This window comes from Lactuca saligna, chromosome 5, assembly GCF_052625555.1.
Source record: "Lactuca saligna cultivar CGN05327 chromosome 5, ASM5262555v1, whole genome shotgun sequence".
In the NCBI taxonomy this organism is placed as follows: Eukaryota; Viridiplantae; Streptophyta; class Magnoliopsida; order Asterales; family Asteraceae; genus Lactuca; species Lactuca saligna.
In genome coordinates, this window is record NC_136421.1 from 227530124 (window position 1) to 227545446 (window position 15323).

The window sequence follows — 15323 nt, forward strand, 5'->3', positions numbered from 1 at the left end:
CTCTAGGGGCCCAAAAATTCTAGGCTATGTAGTGTGTGTGTGTGTGTGTGTGTGTGTGTGTGTATATATATATATATATATATATATATATATATATAACTTATTGCCTAAATGATTTTTAGAGCATAAAGTTTGTTCAAACTCAAACTAGCTCAAAAGATAAACAATTTTAATTGCTTGTTATTGTTAATTGAACACATCTATAATGAAGAATAAATGATATGTTTTTGAATCTTTATTATATTCATCTTAAAGGGGCCCTTTCTTTTCGCCCCGGGTCTCATATATGTTTGGATCGGCCCTGTTGAGCATCATAGAGGACTTCATAGCATACTTGACTCATTAAGGACCAAGACAGTCCATCTTGCACTATGATGACACAACAATAATATGGATGGCGCAAGAGGCATCAAATGTGGCACAAGAGCATCTACGTTGGAGCAACATCACCATCTTAGCGCAACAATAACATGAATGGCGCAACAACATACTCCATGGCGCAACAAGAGTATCTCATGGGGAAAGAGAGATACCCCATGGCGTAAGAGGGAGTATCTTGGTGCAAGAAGGAGTGCCCTTGATGCAACAACATCCATCTTGGCCCAAGTCTTCAGCAGATGGAGCCTTGTTGCTCCATATCACTCCCAAGTGCTCCAAACCTCTTCCAGGTGCTCCAAACCCCCTTCTGTATGATCTGTTCCTTTGACACTTTATCCATTCCTTTGTCAGATGATCCGTTCTTTTCTCAAATGATCCGTTCATTTGTCACATGCTCCATGAACCCTAAGTGCTTCATTATGATCTAAGTGCTCAATTATGACAACCCGAATTTTCCAATTGTTTTTCCTCCGCATTTAAGCAATCCAAAAATTAGCCAAATTTAGTTCAAAATATTTTTGGCCGGATTTAAGCCCGTTGGAATATTTTAAATAATATTCATCAAGCAAACCAAAAATAAGGAGGTATAAATTAAAGTTTTCCGGGTTTAACGGAAGTCGCGAAAAACCCCGTTCGCGGTTGGTGTCTGGTGGACCCCCACCCAGTCCATATACTCAACCCTATATAAGGGTTGAGTGGGTTTCATCCCAACCTTTTTCACACCTTAGACACCTCCTCTCTCTACTTTCTCTCTCTACAAACCGGGTTTTGATCAAAAATCGCCCCAACAAGCTCCAAAATCGTAAGTAATCCTTCCTAGCTTGTTGTTTAGCTTGGTATGCATGAAAATTCGTGATTGAATCATTCAAAATCCCCAAAAAGTTGTGTTTACAGTTGGGGACACCTCCCAAAACCGTAAACTCCCATAAGGGGGTTGTGAAGCCCCAAACCCCTCCAAAACCCTTCTAATGCTTAACTAGGACTTAGAAGCTTGCATACATGAACTTAGAACCCCAAAATCATGTCTTAATGGGAGTAAACATGATTTTACGGTCCAGGAACATTCATAAACCGTAAACACCCTTTTAAGGTGTTAAAGTGCCATTAAACACCTTCTATGACTTGGTTAAGTACCTAGAACCTTGTATCCTTTCATTTGAAGCTCAAAAGCATGCAAGAATGGACCAAACATGAGTTTACGGCCGTAAACTCATGTGTTTACGGTAGTAAACTCACCAAGGGTCATTCATAAACCGTAAACCCCATTTCCAAGGTCATTTCCAGTTCCAATCACTTCCAAAGCCTTTGATTCAACCCTAGGACCCTCCTTTATGAAGCATAAGACCTTTTAGCACCCAAAAACACCCCATCCATGAGTTTACGTCTGTAAACTCATGGGGATATGGTTCCAAAACTGTAAACACCCCTAGACACTACCATTTGAGGAGTAAACTCCAAAGTGATACCATACTCTCCTTAGATGCAACCCTTAACACTCCTAGCACTTGAAACAAGGTATTTTCATGCATTATAGGGTCTTTACTTGCTAAATTAGTTATTAAATGACTAATTGGATACTTAAATGTATCATTACTTGCTAAATAGGATCCAGGTGTGTGTTCAAGATCTCTATTGACACATAGCATCCTATATCGTCCGTCCGTCCGAATCACCCACGACAGGTAAGTTCATACCCCTGAATTAACCTTTTAAATGTTTTTAAATGCTTTTATTGGGGGGGGGGGGGGGGAATACAAGTTGAAACATGCTAGTTATCATATCAATCATATGTGATTAATAACCCGCATGCAAAAGGATTTACTACACTTTCATATGTTTTGCCAAGTATATTACTTCAAATGGTTTTCCAAAACGTTGTTACTTGTTTAGATCTTTCTCAAACTATCTTTCATGCTGTATGTTTTCCTTCAAAACCTGTTATAGCAGTGCTTCATACAAAGGTTTTCTTCACGTAAACTGTTTTATCAAATCATTTTTCAAAGCTTGTTTATTAAAGGTTTACCAAAGGTTTTCAAAGCTTGTTTTATAAAATGACATCAAGTTGTAAATTCTTATTTATAAAGTTTTCTAAAAGTTTTACCAAAGTTTCTGTTATGCTTTTATTTTTGTTAAATACATGCCCGTATATGTATAGTTATATAAGTAATGTTTAAAGGATTTAGGAAGGCTAACTCGCTTTGATTCCTTTTCCTTGTTTGGATGTGGCTTCGGGGTATCGGTTATCCGTCTGAAGGTCGTTTAAATATTAGTTATATATCATGTATACAAATATGGACATAAAAGCTCTCTTAGCCAGTTCATCGCCTTGAGTAGTACAATCATCCTTCCTTTATTCATGTTTCTAGAACCCTAAGTAACTATTATAGGAATAGTTAGGAGATTCTCTCTCTCTCTCTATCTATCTATCTATCTATCTATCTATCTATCTATCTCTCTATCTCTCTCTCTTTAGTACGAAGATTTACTTAGGAGTCAGTTCATTTGCGAATCTATACTATTATTATAATACTTTAGAATGTGACACCCTATTTCCCTCTACGACGCTTCATCGCGCCATTGCCGTGTAACCAGAGTCTTATGGAGGGAGAGCGAACATCATGTGTACAGATCTATACGGGACTGACACTCCTGCACCCTGACTGCTAGCTACAATCCGCGCTGGTAAGGCCCATGGGTGACATAATGTCACGAACTCTATGCGTGACCTGGAGGGTCATCGGATACTTTATCGTCGATCAGCATGGTTACATACGAGTTCACATTCACCCCTTGTTTTAGACTTTGCTAGCTGTATCGTTCATTCGATACTGTCTAGAGTCTGTATTTCTTTGTTTTAGACTTTACTAGTTGTATCATTCATTTGGTACTGTCTGGAGTCTGTCTTGTTTTAGAATTTGCTAGTTGTATCATTCATTCGATACTGTCTGGAGTCTGTGCTTCCTTGTGTTAGACTGAGCCAGGCATATCATTCATTCGATACTCTCCTGGAGTCTATGTTTTCATTTGCTTTAGTTAGCAGTATTGCCGCTGAGGTATATATTATTTTCCCCTAGTATTTTTACATGTGATTTTCTCACAATTCCTTTAAAGCCAAAACAGTATTTTGGTAATGATAGTATTTTGGGGAAATTACTTCTTAAAACATAAATCTGTCGAGTCTTGGTAGAAGACTGCTTTTATTAAGAAAATATAGGATTTTCTAGAAAGAACGCTAATACATCGTAGATTCTAAACTACTATCTTTCATAAAGTTATCTTGAATAAAAATGTGTATTTATACAAATGACACTAAATACTTATGAACTCACCAACATTATAAAAATGTTGATACTCGCTTTCAAAATAACTTGTATTCTCAGGTCATCGATAGACATGTACATCCCGGGAGCTTGTGTGAAGTCAGCCTAGAACCAAGCGACATCTATATTATGTTCTGTATTTACTTTTGATGTTTCTATGTAATGTAACCTATGTAAAATTATTACTATTAATGCAATGGTTGTTGTACTTTTTTTACTATACTGCATATGTTGTGATACTTGACATGACGTCTTCCACCCCAAAACGTATTCAGCCGTTTTCGGTTTTGGGGTGTGACATCAATGTTGGACAAGACTTCATACCCCAACATCCCACTCTCATTTGTGCAAAAAAAACTAGTCGCCTATTCAATAATTTTTGAAAAAAAATTATTAGCATCTGTCGCTTAGCGCGAGTAAATGGTTTGTAACACCAGCAGATTCGGGTTAGTCAATTTAGAGATAATAAGCGTCAAAATAACTTTTTTTGATATAAGATTATTTAATAAATAATCTTGACCAAGTCATAGTATACGTCACAAGGGTTTCATATATATAAAGAACGTTGAAATCCAAGTTATAACAAAAAAGTTATAACCCGTCGAAGTTTTACGGCAAAACTGGCATGATACCGGGAATCGTAAAAAGTGAATTTACAATAACATACTTTCTAGCCTTAGCGATCTAAAAGAAAGTCTTAGTATATGTTAAACCGAGATCGTGTATAAAAAGAACTTCCAAATTTGACTTCGTATGAGGAAGTTACGATTTTTCTAAGATTTAGCATAACAGTGCACAACCCCGGAAATTCGAATTTTAGATCGGTTGATTTTTAGCCAAAATAATCTAAATAAGAAATGAAAATATCGTTAATAGGAGTTAAACGATAAAAAGACAGTCAAAAACGGAGTTCGTATGCGAAAATGGACGAAACTTGGTCCCTACTCTTCGAGCACGACGAATTCGATATAGTTTTGTAAGTCTGAGTTAGAATAAGAATTAGCCAACAAGGTCTAAATGAAAGTTGTAGTACTCGTAAATACCAGTACGTGGATATAAATAACGTCAAGAATACAGCTCGTATGCGAAAGATATGGACGAAACTTAGTCTCTACTCTTCAAGCGCGACGAATTCGATACAGTTTTGTAAATCTGAGATACAATGAGAATTAGTCGACGGGGTCTAAATGAAAGTTGTGGTAATCGTAAATAGAAACGAATGGATATAAATACCGTAGAAAACAGAGCTCGTACACGGAAGATACGGACGAAACTTAGGGGATACTCTACGATAAAATCCCTATAAATAAAGGATGAGTCATTCATATTTTCTTCACACTCTAAGCCTTTCTTTTTCTCTCTAGCTTCTCTCTAACTCCCCCATATCCCCAAAGCCTAGGGTACCTCCCTAGCACGAGAAGGAAGCCCCAGAGCTCCCAACGGCTCCGAGAAAAAGAGCTTTCGGCTCGGAAACATTGCTCCAATGAAGCCCGATTTTTAATAAAACCCGCTGTAAGTGAGCTACGCCTACTCTATTTTAAATATATCTTATATTTAAATATAATATCATTATTATGAACCTATAAATAAGATTTATCAGTGATTTAAATTCGTTATACTAATTGATATACTTATGAGGGTGATGTCTAGGTTGTAATTTAGTGAGGTGTTTAAAGTGGGATTTCCAAACAGTATACTTCGTATACCAAACGGACCCTACCTTCGAGATGATCCGACTTGGTTGTTCCTTACTTGATAGATCATGAAAGTAGACTTTGATTTAATAATGAATCAGACTAATAATTAGTCGCAATAAATATTAGACTAAAACTTAGCGATAATAATGCTAGGTTTCGTCGAAGGAAAATAGAATCGTTAAAAGCGAAGCGCTGCCCGAGTTTGGAATCATCACTTTAACAAGTGAGTGCATAGTTGCTTTCATCTTACACATAGATATGAGATATTTTATATAAATTACGTGCTATGTGTGCATATTATGTATATACTTGCTATCTATGTTGGATGAACGATTTTATACAAGTTTTAAATGATTTAAATTGTATATATATATATATATATATATATATATATATATATATATATATATATATATATCGACCAAATATGTTGAGTAAAACATTGGTAGATGAATGATGAGTGATGAAAGCTGATATAGAGGAACATTGGCAGTATAGACATAGTGCCCTATAGGTGAACATTGACAACAATGGACCTAGTACCCTATAAATAAGCATTGGCAGCTACACCACAACCCGTAGATGTTTTTGATCTACAATGTACTCTAAACATCCTAGCAATTGCGCTCTAAGGATAATATCGGCAGTTGCACCTAATAGAGAACATCATAACCTTGACAGCTGCGTCTAATAGAGAATGTCACAATTCTGGCTGCTGCGCCTAAATGATAATATTGGCAGTTGTGCTTAATAGATAATATTAACAGTTGTGTCATTGGAAACGATAGACTTCGTGCCTACTCCTTAGGATTGGATGAGTGAATGGTAAATGATTCTTAGGGTAGATCCTTATGAAATAAAGAAGATAACGGGGATGGATAATTGGGTTGATTGTTTAATGATTAAACATAATTATATTATTATGAGTTGAAAACCCTATATATTCACCAGGTTTCTCAATCTGACCCACTCAGTTTATTTGTATCACAGGTATCGATATAAAGCCACACTACACTGAGAGATTAAAGAGGTGTAGATCACTAGTGTAAAAGAATTTAAGGTCTGTTTATGCTTATGTTTTTGTAGTGACGATGACATCCCAATATTTTTTTAATCTAAACAAATACATTTTTTCGAAAATGCTTTGATAAAACCTTTATCATGTTTTCTGGGAACAAAATTCCGCAACATTGTTCTTTAAAAAATATACACTGATTTTAAAATAAGCATACATAAAATTTTTAAAATGACTGTGAATTTGGGGATGTCACACGGTTAGTGTGTGTGTATGTGTGTGTGAAAATATATGATAGTTCAAATAAAAATAATAAATAGTGTGAAAACGTAAAAACACTATTTTTATTTTATTATCTTGCAGTGAATTTTTTATCCCCAACTTTATGTTATTATTCAACAATGAATAGATGAATAATCACGCGTTAAAACCGTATTAGAATTTACTATAATAATACATATATACAAAATTTATAATAGAATAATAACATTTTAATGAATATATGAATAATTAGACTCTAATATTCACATTAGAATTAATTCAATAATATATATATATATATATATATATATATATATATATATATATATATATATATATATATATATATATATATATATACAACACTTATTGCAGAATAATAACTTAAACATAGTGTGTTTACGTTTTTTCATACTATTTATTGTTTTTATTTGTGCTTACTTCTCTCTCTCTCTCTCTCTCTCTCTCTCTCTCTCTATATATATATATATATATATATATATAAAGTGAATATACCATTAAAAAAATATATAAGCTTACATACACAAATCCATCATACTACGTCGTTTTGTATATTTATATGTTCAAGAATATGTTACAAGAGCATGATTATAAATAAATAAACTCAAAATACAATATTATGAAAATACAAATAAAAACCTATCCAAAACCCCCCGAACCAGTATAACGGTTTAAAAAAAAGAATATGATGAGGTTATAGCTCAAATACCACAAATTCGGACTGGTCCAAACTGATGATACCATAGCCCAGTCAAAGACCTACCCGGTCCATCTGATCCATAAAGCCCAATAGATTCTCCATATGTGCAACCTGTATCTACACACGCATGGAATACAATAATTTGGTAAGATTTTAGCTTATAAGCTAAACTAATTTAGTAGTTATCTCGGATAACTTATCAAAAAATTAGTTTATAATTTGTGGTTAGCTATTTTTGTAGTCTCGTTAAATACTAAATTGCAATAAACTTAAAAAATAAACTAGTTTATGCATTCTATTCAAATCAGAAGATAAAATTTGTGTAATATAACTAATCATGCATATATGATATATGTAATACAACTATCTTATATATATTACTTGGAACAACTTCAAAGTTGTGATGATTATTCTTCTAATACGACAACAAGCGTAACTTTTAGACCACAAAAACGCTGCTTAAACTTCAACCTCCTCTCATAAACACATTTTGAGCGTTCGGGATGCTGAAATCAGCTGGATTCCTATTAATCGAGCACAAAAGAGTCAAATTGTTTTGAAAAATGGCAGCTGTTGAGCTCCTATTCTCTGTCCCTAAACTCACTCGGATCTTTTTATGGACACAAGCACAAGTCGTCCCTATTTCAAAGCCTTGATCATACCTAAATTCAGCTCGATACCCACCAGAAGTACTTGAGGATAATATTGGTGAATAAGTAGTGATATGTTTGCTTGCTTCTCCTTCGACTGTCGATTGAACCATTTGAACTCTTTTTGCATCATCTGTTGAACTTGAAGGATTCTCTTCGTTAAAATGTGTAGCCAATAGCATAACAGCCTCCATTTCAGAATCTTCGTTTGGTGTTTCTGTAGATTGGATACCTTTTTCCTCCACTGGTCTAACCTTTCTACGCTTTGTCATGGCCTGAAAATCCATGTCGTAAATCCTAGTTTTCCTCGAATCATTTTCATGCGAGTCTTTTGATTCACACTTTGACTTTTCTTCATTTTCAAATCTCGTCTCTTCAACACCATTTGTCATCATCTTGTTTTTTGACATTGTGGTAACTTTAACATCCAAGGTGATGTCATCCGACTCGTCTTTAGTATCTGTAGTGGATCTAGTGTTAATGTTGTCAAGATTCCTTAATATATCAGACAACAAACAAAGCTTCTGATGTTTCCTTCGTGGCTGATTTCTTCCAGGTTTATCGTTATCTCCATTTCCATTCGCACTATTTTCAGGTCGGTTTTGATCCTTGTAAATCACCTTGCAAGATTTCGAATCTGGGTATCCATTGTTGACTCGTTTGCATATATTGATTGAATCTGGGTATTCAATCATATGTGTAGTTTGAGATCGATCTTGATCTTCTTTTCCATTGAGAGTTTCTTTGTTAGATGCTTTCAAAAGAGCAAAAGACAAAGATTGAATATCAGCAAGCATCAAATAACATAAAAAAAGTTAGTAGAATCCAATTAAAGGCTTACGATTTGAAGCTTGTTTATGTTCTGGTTTATCATCTGAACCATAATTACGATCACTGGGATAGTTTTGACCACACAAGAATGTAGAATCTACCGATTGATATGAAGCAAAAACATCGTACTTTTCAGGATCACCCAATGATCCAAAAGGCCAACATTTCTTCCGATCTTTCTTGCGAATTTCAGCAACATACTCGCTGATAAACATATTGAAGAACAAATGCATATATGAGAACAAGATCAAACCATTTCATTTTTAATGGAAAATCACACATACCGAATAGAAAAGCTCATAAATTCACTTGTTTTGGTATTTTGTTGTTTGTTGAGACCGATCTCCATTGAAACCGAGTAGATTAATAAACAGCCTACACGGATATCTGATCTACAACACAACAGTCACTACAAAATTGGAAGAACCTAACAAGAATACAGATAATTAAATTAATTAAGACAAGATATCAGTCATATATTATTGACGATAATTTCCACGAGTTCAATTTAAAAACTTCTAAGAAAAAACAATGAGTTGCATACGGTTATATATAGGATTTACTGTTCACTTGCAAAAGTTTTACATTATGTCACAAATTAAGACATTATAGCAGTATGATTTCAAAAAAGCCCAAGAGCATATATAATCGAAATCATATTTAAATATAAAGGAAATACATGCATTTAAATTGTTCAAGGTTACCCTACATAAAATCATACACTCGGACAACACATGAAGTGGAAAGAAAAAACGTGATTGTCGTATCCAAGGAACATAAATATCTGCCAAAAGTAAGTTTCTATCTAAATTATGAAACAAATTAATTGCAATATCACTAAGTGAGATACAACATAAATACAACTTTCGCATCACAAACCACATAATCATATGCATATATTTATAGAAATGGGCTAAGGAATTACAAAAGTTAAGATTTCATTGCTCATATGAGTAAAGGCAGCAATAAAGATCGAACTTTGGCATAAATTCGACTGTTGAAACCGAATGGAACCCTAAAAGCAAAAGTTTATACACATAGTCAACAACATAAACACATAAATAAAGTAAAGATTCATGATTGAATTGATAGAAAAGTAAAGCTCAAATACACCATAACAAACAAGAACCAAGACATACACGCAGTGAATCTGGATGAAAAATATGAAGTTTTTAAAACCTACCTCATGTAGATGATTTTGGATGAAGTTGTCGGTGGGGTTTTTGAAGAATCAACCAAGATCGAAAACCCATCGAAACTCCTGATCTCGTGACGCAATTTTAGCTCAAAAAGTTTTGAATTTCGTGGATGGTATTTGGAAATTGCGTTGATCTTGTAGTGAGAGAAACCCTTGGCTATTTAGGTTTAGAGAGAGAGAGAGAGAGAGAGAGGAGTGTGGCCATAAAATGTTAAAAGAGAGGGGAGAGAGAGACTATTAATGTGGTTTGTATCGTCGCTATCGTGAAGGGCATAAACGGATTAGGCCGTCGCTAAACATATCATGCGTAAAAGGTTAAAAGACATGAACAGGTGACGTGTAGCAATGTCATCTCACGCTTGAGAAGGAAGAAAAAAAAGTTCACATCATTATTTTCACAATTTCAGTGTTAACCCATTAGGTTGTGAAAATGATATTCACTGATAAACTGGTGCTGAAGAAGAGAGATTGTAGAGAGATAGAGACAAAGTAATTCTCCATCAATCACAATCTTCGTCTTCTTCCGTAGTGGGTACCGCGTCACAAGACACCCACTCATGTTTGGAGCGGTATTCACACATAGCCTACTATGCTTAGTCCCTCGATTATAAGTCATTTAAAATCATCCTTCTAAGCTATTATCTATTTGACATATGGTGTCGCCACTTTCTCTTATGCATAATTATATTGAAAAGATTTCCTTACTCTATCTCCCCTTCACCTCTTGTTACATATTAGTTTCCAAAGTATATCTTCATTGTTGTCATTGATTTTCAAAGAGAAATGCTAACTAACCATAAGTGTTAGGCCCAGATGGTTGAGATAATCACATTGCAAAATTAGAGTATTATATTGGGTATAGACAATGGTGTTATGAAGCCAACTATTGTCACCTTACATTTCAACATGTTATAACAAGAAGTGGCGCTGGTATACATATTTTATAACATGTTAAGAAGTGGAGAGAAAATAAGCAAGAAAGAATTTGATTGGTTGATGAAAGCAAAAAATCAATCATATTTCTTGTTTTTTCTTGTGGTTGTTACAATGAATTGTGCTTTAACACCCCTTAACTAGAAAGAGAAGTGGTGTTCATCTTGTTATAATCAAGTTATGAAGTGTCACATCAGCAATAATATCACTTTTCATTGTCCATACTGTATGCTCTTAAGCTTGTATTTCGTAGTAGCATTGGGATCAACATCCGTATTGATCCGTAGGTATGCCGTTTTTAGATAATCTATTGATTACTACAACCAAATATAAGAATTTCTTCTTATTCATATTTCGTTAATGAATTCATTGTTAGAATCAATATATTTTTTTCGTTTTTATTTAATTTCTATTTTTTCAGTTTTCTTCTACCAAAGGCATCCTAAAAATATTATTTAAAGACTTCCAAAACTTGTTTGATCATCTCTTCTAAATAACTATTTTATTTTATTAGCATAATCAGATAAAGATAAAACATATATAACACATATTTATAATTAAATCCGTTAGAATACTATATTTGTACATTAAACTTCTTTATTTAATTGAAAATATAATTAAAAAAACACACGCATACAAGATCCAAGGTTATCTGGTATTGCATTAGCGCTTGTTTATGGTTGATGCTCTCTTGTGCTCCACTTTTGTCTGCCACTCTATAAGCAACATCAACCATGCATCCCCTTGGTCTTTCTTCCCAAAGAATACTTGGGCTTTTTAACGATCATTCTATCATTTTCATATCATGATCGAAAACTTTGAACCTATTTCTTTAGCATAAAATTAGAGAAAATTTGGATCATTAATTTTTTTAAATGACTGAATTTAGGAGAAGATATGATTTAGACTGTAAAACCCAATTCGTATATCAGTCTCTAAAAACTCAATTGGTGCGGAATCCCAATCAAGTTGATTAGCAATAAATCGATTAAGACACAAATGGATAATTTCAATTATATTCGATAATAGTCAAGTACAATGAAATCTTACAAACTCTCCGTTCTCTCTAGCTCCCTCTAAATTCCGAACCAACAACCTTTACAATGTATTGAGGAGCAACTAGTTATAGCTAAACCTAAACCCTAATGCAAAGCCCAACCTACATACCGAAATCTATTAAGGCCCACCGAAATCTCTTTGAGATTTTGGTCGAGACGCAATCGAAATCATAGAGATTTCGGTCTAAGACCGAGAACACTAAATGCCATAAAAAGCAAAGTATAAACCAATAAATTATGTCTTAACAATTTGCTCATTGGTTTATAGCTTTCTTTTCTTTTCAATCTTTTCTTTGTTCTTGACCTTCAGCATTTATCTTCGATTTCTTAAGATGAACATATGAATTTCCTCACGAATGACTTCAACTTGAATAGTTGGACTTCCTTTTAAGAATTTGACTTGAAACGCACATTGGGTGTAAATGCTTCTTGTAAAGGTTCTTTAAAATTATCACATTCAGCTTTGAAATACTTCAGATATAATGATAGAGAGACCGATTCTTCTGGATCACTTCAGCAGGTTCATAAATAGCAGCAAATTGATTGAGTATGCTTCAATATAATTCGTCACATAACTTCAAATACAACTTCACATTGCTTATGGGTTTGAAAGATTGCGAGTTGAAAGATAATCTTCATTTCTTGTTCCTTCGAAAGCAACCATGACTTAAAAAGTCCATGTGGATCACAAAGTCATAAAGACCCTTCTCACCACAGTTGTTCAAGAACCCAACCTTGGCTCAGATGGAGACTACTTGTAGTATCTGTGTGAACACGGAGGAACTCAATGTGATTTGTTGAATATCGGAGAACTACTTGTGGCTATTTTTGAATATTAGCCCCTGCATATCCTTGATCAAAGATCTCTATTGGGATTAGTTGTTATTTTATATGGTTTCCTATTTGGTTTGGTTGACTCGCCTGAAAAGCTGCCACCTCAGTTGTTATTTTTCTGCCCATAGCCATGCTCCTTTGCTGTTTATCCTCTGCCACCATGTGACAAGCATTGCTTAATGTAGGTATTGGTTTCATTGCAAGGATTTGAGTTTGTATAACTGCAAAACTCATTATCTAGTCCCAACAAAAACTCATACACACGTTTGTTCTCCTTTAATTCGACCAACCTTTTTTCCACTTCACACTTACAACCATTGCATGAACATCGTGGTGTCGGAAAGACAACATTAATCTTATCCCAAATTTTCTTGAGCTTCATATAATATGTCGAAACCAAAGCCCCATCTTGTCGGGTGACATTCATTCATTCAACGATTGGTTCAACTCATACGCTCTTGGTTGACTTTCTTTGCCAAAGCGTTCGTTTAGATCGTTCCAGATCTCAGCCGTTGTGTTTGCATATTTCACATTGGCCTGTATATCTTTATCCATCACTGTCATTAACCATCCCTTAACCATGGCATCACACTGCATCCATGGTATATAGTCTTTGTGTTCGTTTTTCGGTTTCCCGATTGTTCCGTCAACAAACCCGATCTTGTTCTTGGAAAGCAAGAAATTCGTCATCTCTTGTACCCAATCATTGGAGTTATTATCCGACAAACTATTGTTGACCTGCATTTATCTCAGATAATCTGATAGATGAAGATATAAAGGTGAGTTTGGATCATTCTGATCATTAGACTTAGATCCGTCATCACCTGCCATTAGGTTTTCCGAATCAAGGATCTTAATTTTGAGTAATCTGCTCTGATACCATGAAGAAAATAGTAAATAGAGAGATCCAAAATTGATTCTTTTTATTTCTGAATGAGGTTGCAAACGAGATACATGATGATATAGAAGAAAAAACCTCAAGAAAAAGAAACAATATTCAGAGAGGGGATTTGTTAAATCGTGAATTGTTCTTGAACTCTTTGGTGGCAATAAGGAGCAAGTCCAAGACCAGACACCACAAGCAAACATGGCAGGTACATACGATAATGATTTTGAATGGGGTGTTATGGATTCAGGGGAAACTGAGCACATGATCTCTCAACGAGAGGTGCTAGATAATGTTGTCAATGAATCAAATGAAGCACCTATTACAATTGCTAATGGGGACGACGCACCTATCAAAGGCAATGATGATGTCCTCCACAAAGGAGGAATTAAAATAAAAGGGGCTTTGTTTGTTCCAAATTTCAAATAAATTTGGTATCTGTTCGACGACTAACGAAGGACTTGTATTGTGCAATCACCTTCTTTCCGGATTTCTTTGTGATACAGGACTTGAAAACGAGGAGCTTAATTAGAATGGGTAATTGCACGAAGGGTCTTTACCGAATGGGAGTGATGCAAAAGGAAAGAAAAGCATTAGCGGTTACTTCTTGTACGTGGCACAAAAGACTTGGTTATACCCCCAATGTTAAGTTGTCCCATATAAGTTTTTTTAAGCATTTTGATTTATAAGACAATGTTTGCGATTCATGCATTCGAGCTAAATTTACAAAAATTCCCTTTCCAAATAGTTCCATAAAAACAAATTATTGTTTTGACTTGTAACATCCAAAAAAATTCAAGTCAATTTAAAACTTTTTGAATCATTTAAAACCATTAATTATTACAAAGTTTGTTTTTAAAAATAGTTTAATCATCAGAGTATCCCCAAAATCAAATCATGAAAATATAAGGAGGTCCACGATCACGCCTTCACCTTCCCACGATCATTAGAAGTACCTGAAACATAATCAACAACTATATGCCTGAAGCTTAGTGAGTTCCCCCAAAATACCAATGACATACAGATGTAACCATATCATATAAACAAACAACATGTATAATAAGTCATCAACCTTACTAGACCGCCTCACAGACTTTCAGTCTATCTGGACCGCTCTCCGAGCCTTCGGCACGTCTGGACCGCCTTGCATGGCCTACAACCTATCCAGACCGCTCGTCGGGTCTTCGACCTGAATGGACCGCCTCGTAGGGCCTTCAGTCTATCCGGACCATCCTGGGTATGTTCGCCTTTAGCACAAAGCAGGACCACCTCAACCTAACCCCTAATCAAACAATCATGTTGGTGGTTGTCGAGGCCAACACAAATAATTACCCTAAATATTACACACTAAAATAGTGTATAGCAGTAAAGGGATCGAATCCACGGAGATTGGTTCAATTTATAACTCTATGAAAAATCTCTTTGTAAATATACTTGTAAAATAACAGTAAAAATAAAATGGGGGAATTAGGTGTATTGAAATACTTGAAACAAACTAGAATTAACTATGAATTAAATAGACAGTTTCAACAAAAATAAGG

General features: G+C 34.8%; 1 protein-coding gene across 5 annotated transcripts; it reads right to left on the reverse strand.

Moving 5' to 3' along the window:
• Nucleotides 1-7259: 7259 nt before the first annotated feature.
• Nucleotides 7260-10267, reverse strand: LOC145045715 (uncharacterized). 5 transcript variants are annotated; one of them, XR_013681872.1, is made up of 5 exons: nucleotides 10057-10267; nucleotides 9158-9260; nucleotides 8884-9077; nucleotides 7774-8796; nucleotides 7260-7509 (listed from the first exon to the last, which is right to left on the reverse strand). XR_013681872.1 is itself a non-coding variant. In XM_078994039.1 (5 exons), exons 1-5 carry the CDS (start codon nucleotides 10059-10061, stop codon nucleotides 7452-7454), a joined length of 1107 nt encoding a protein of 368 aa, XP_078850165.1. In that variant the 5' UTR covers nucleotides 10062-10267; the 3' UTR covers nucleotides 7260-7451. The 5 variants fall into 5 exon arrangements, 2 of the variants coding, with proteins under 2 accessions (XP_078850165.1, XP_078850164.1); XM_078994039.1 differs by having other exon boundaries at nucleotides 8055-8796; nucleotides 9158-9265; XR_013681871.1 differs by having other exon boundaries at nucleotides 7261-7509; nucleotides 9158-9300.
• Nucleotides 10268-15323: the final 5056 nt, after the last annotated feature.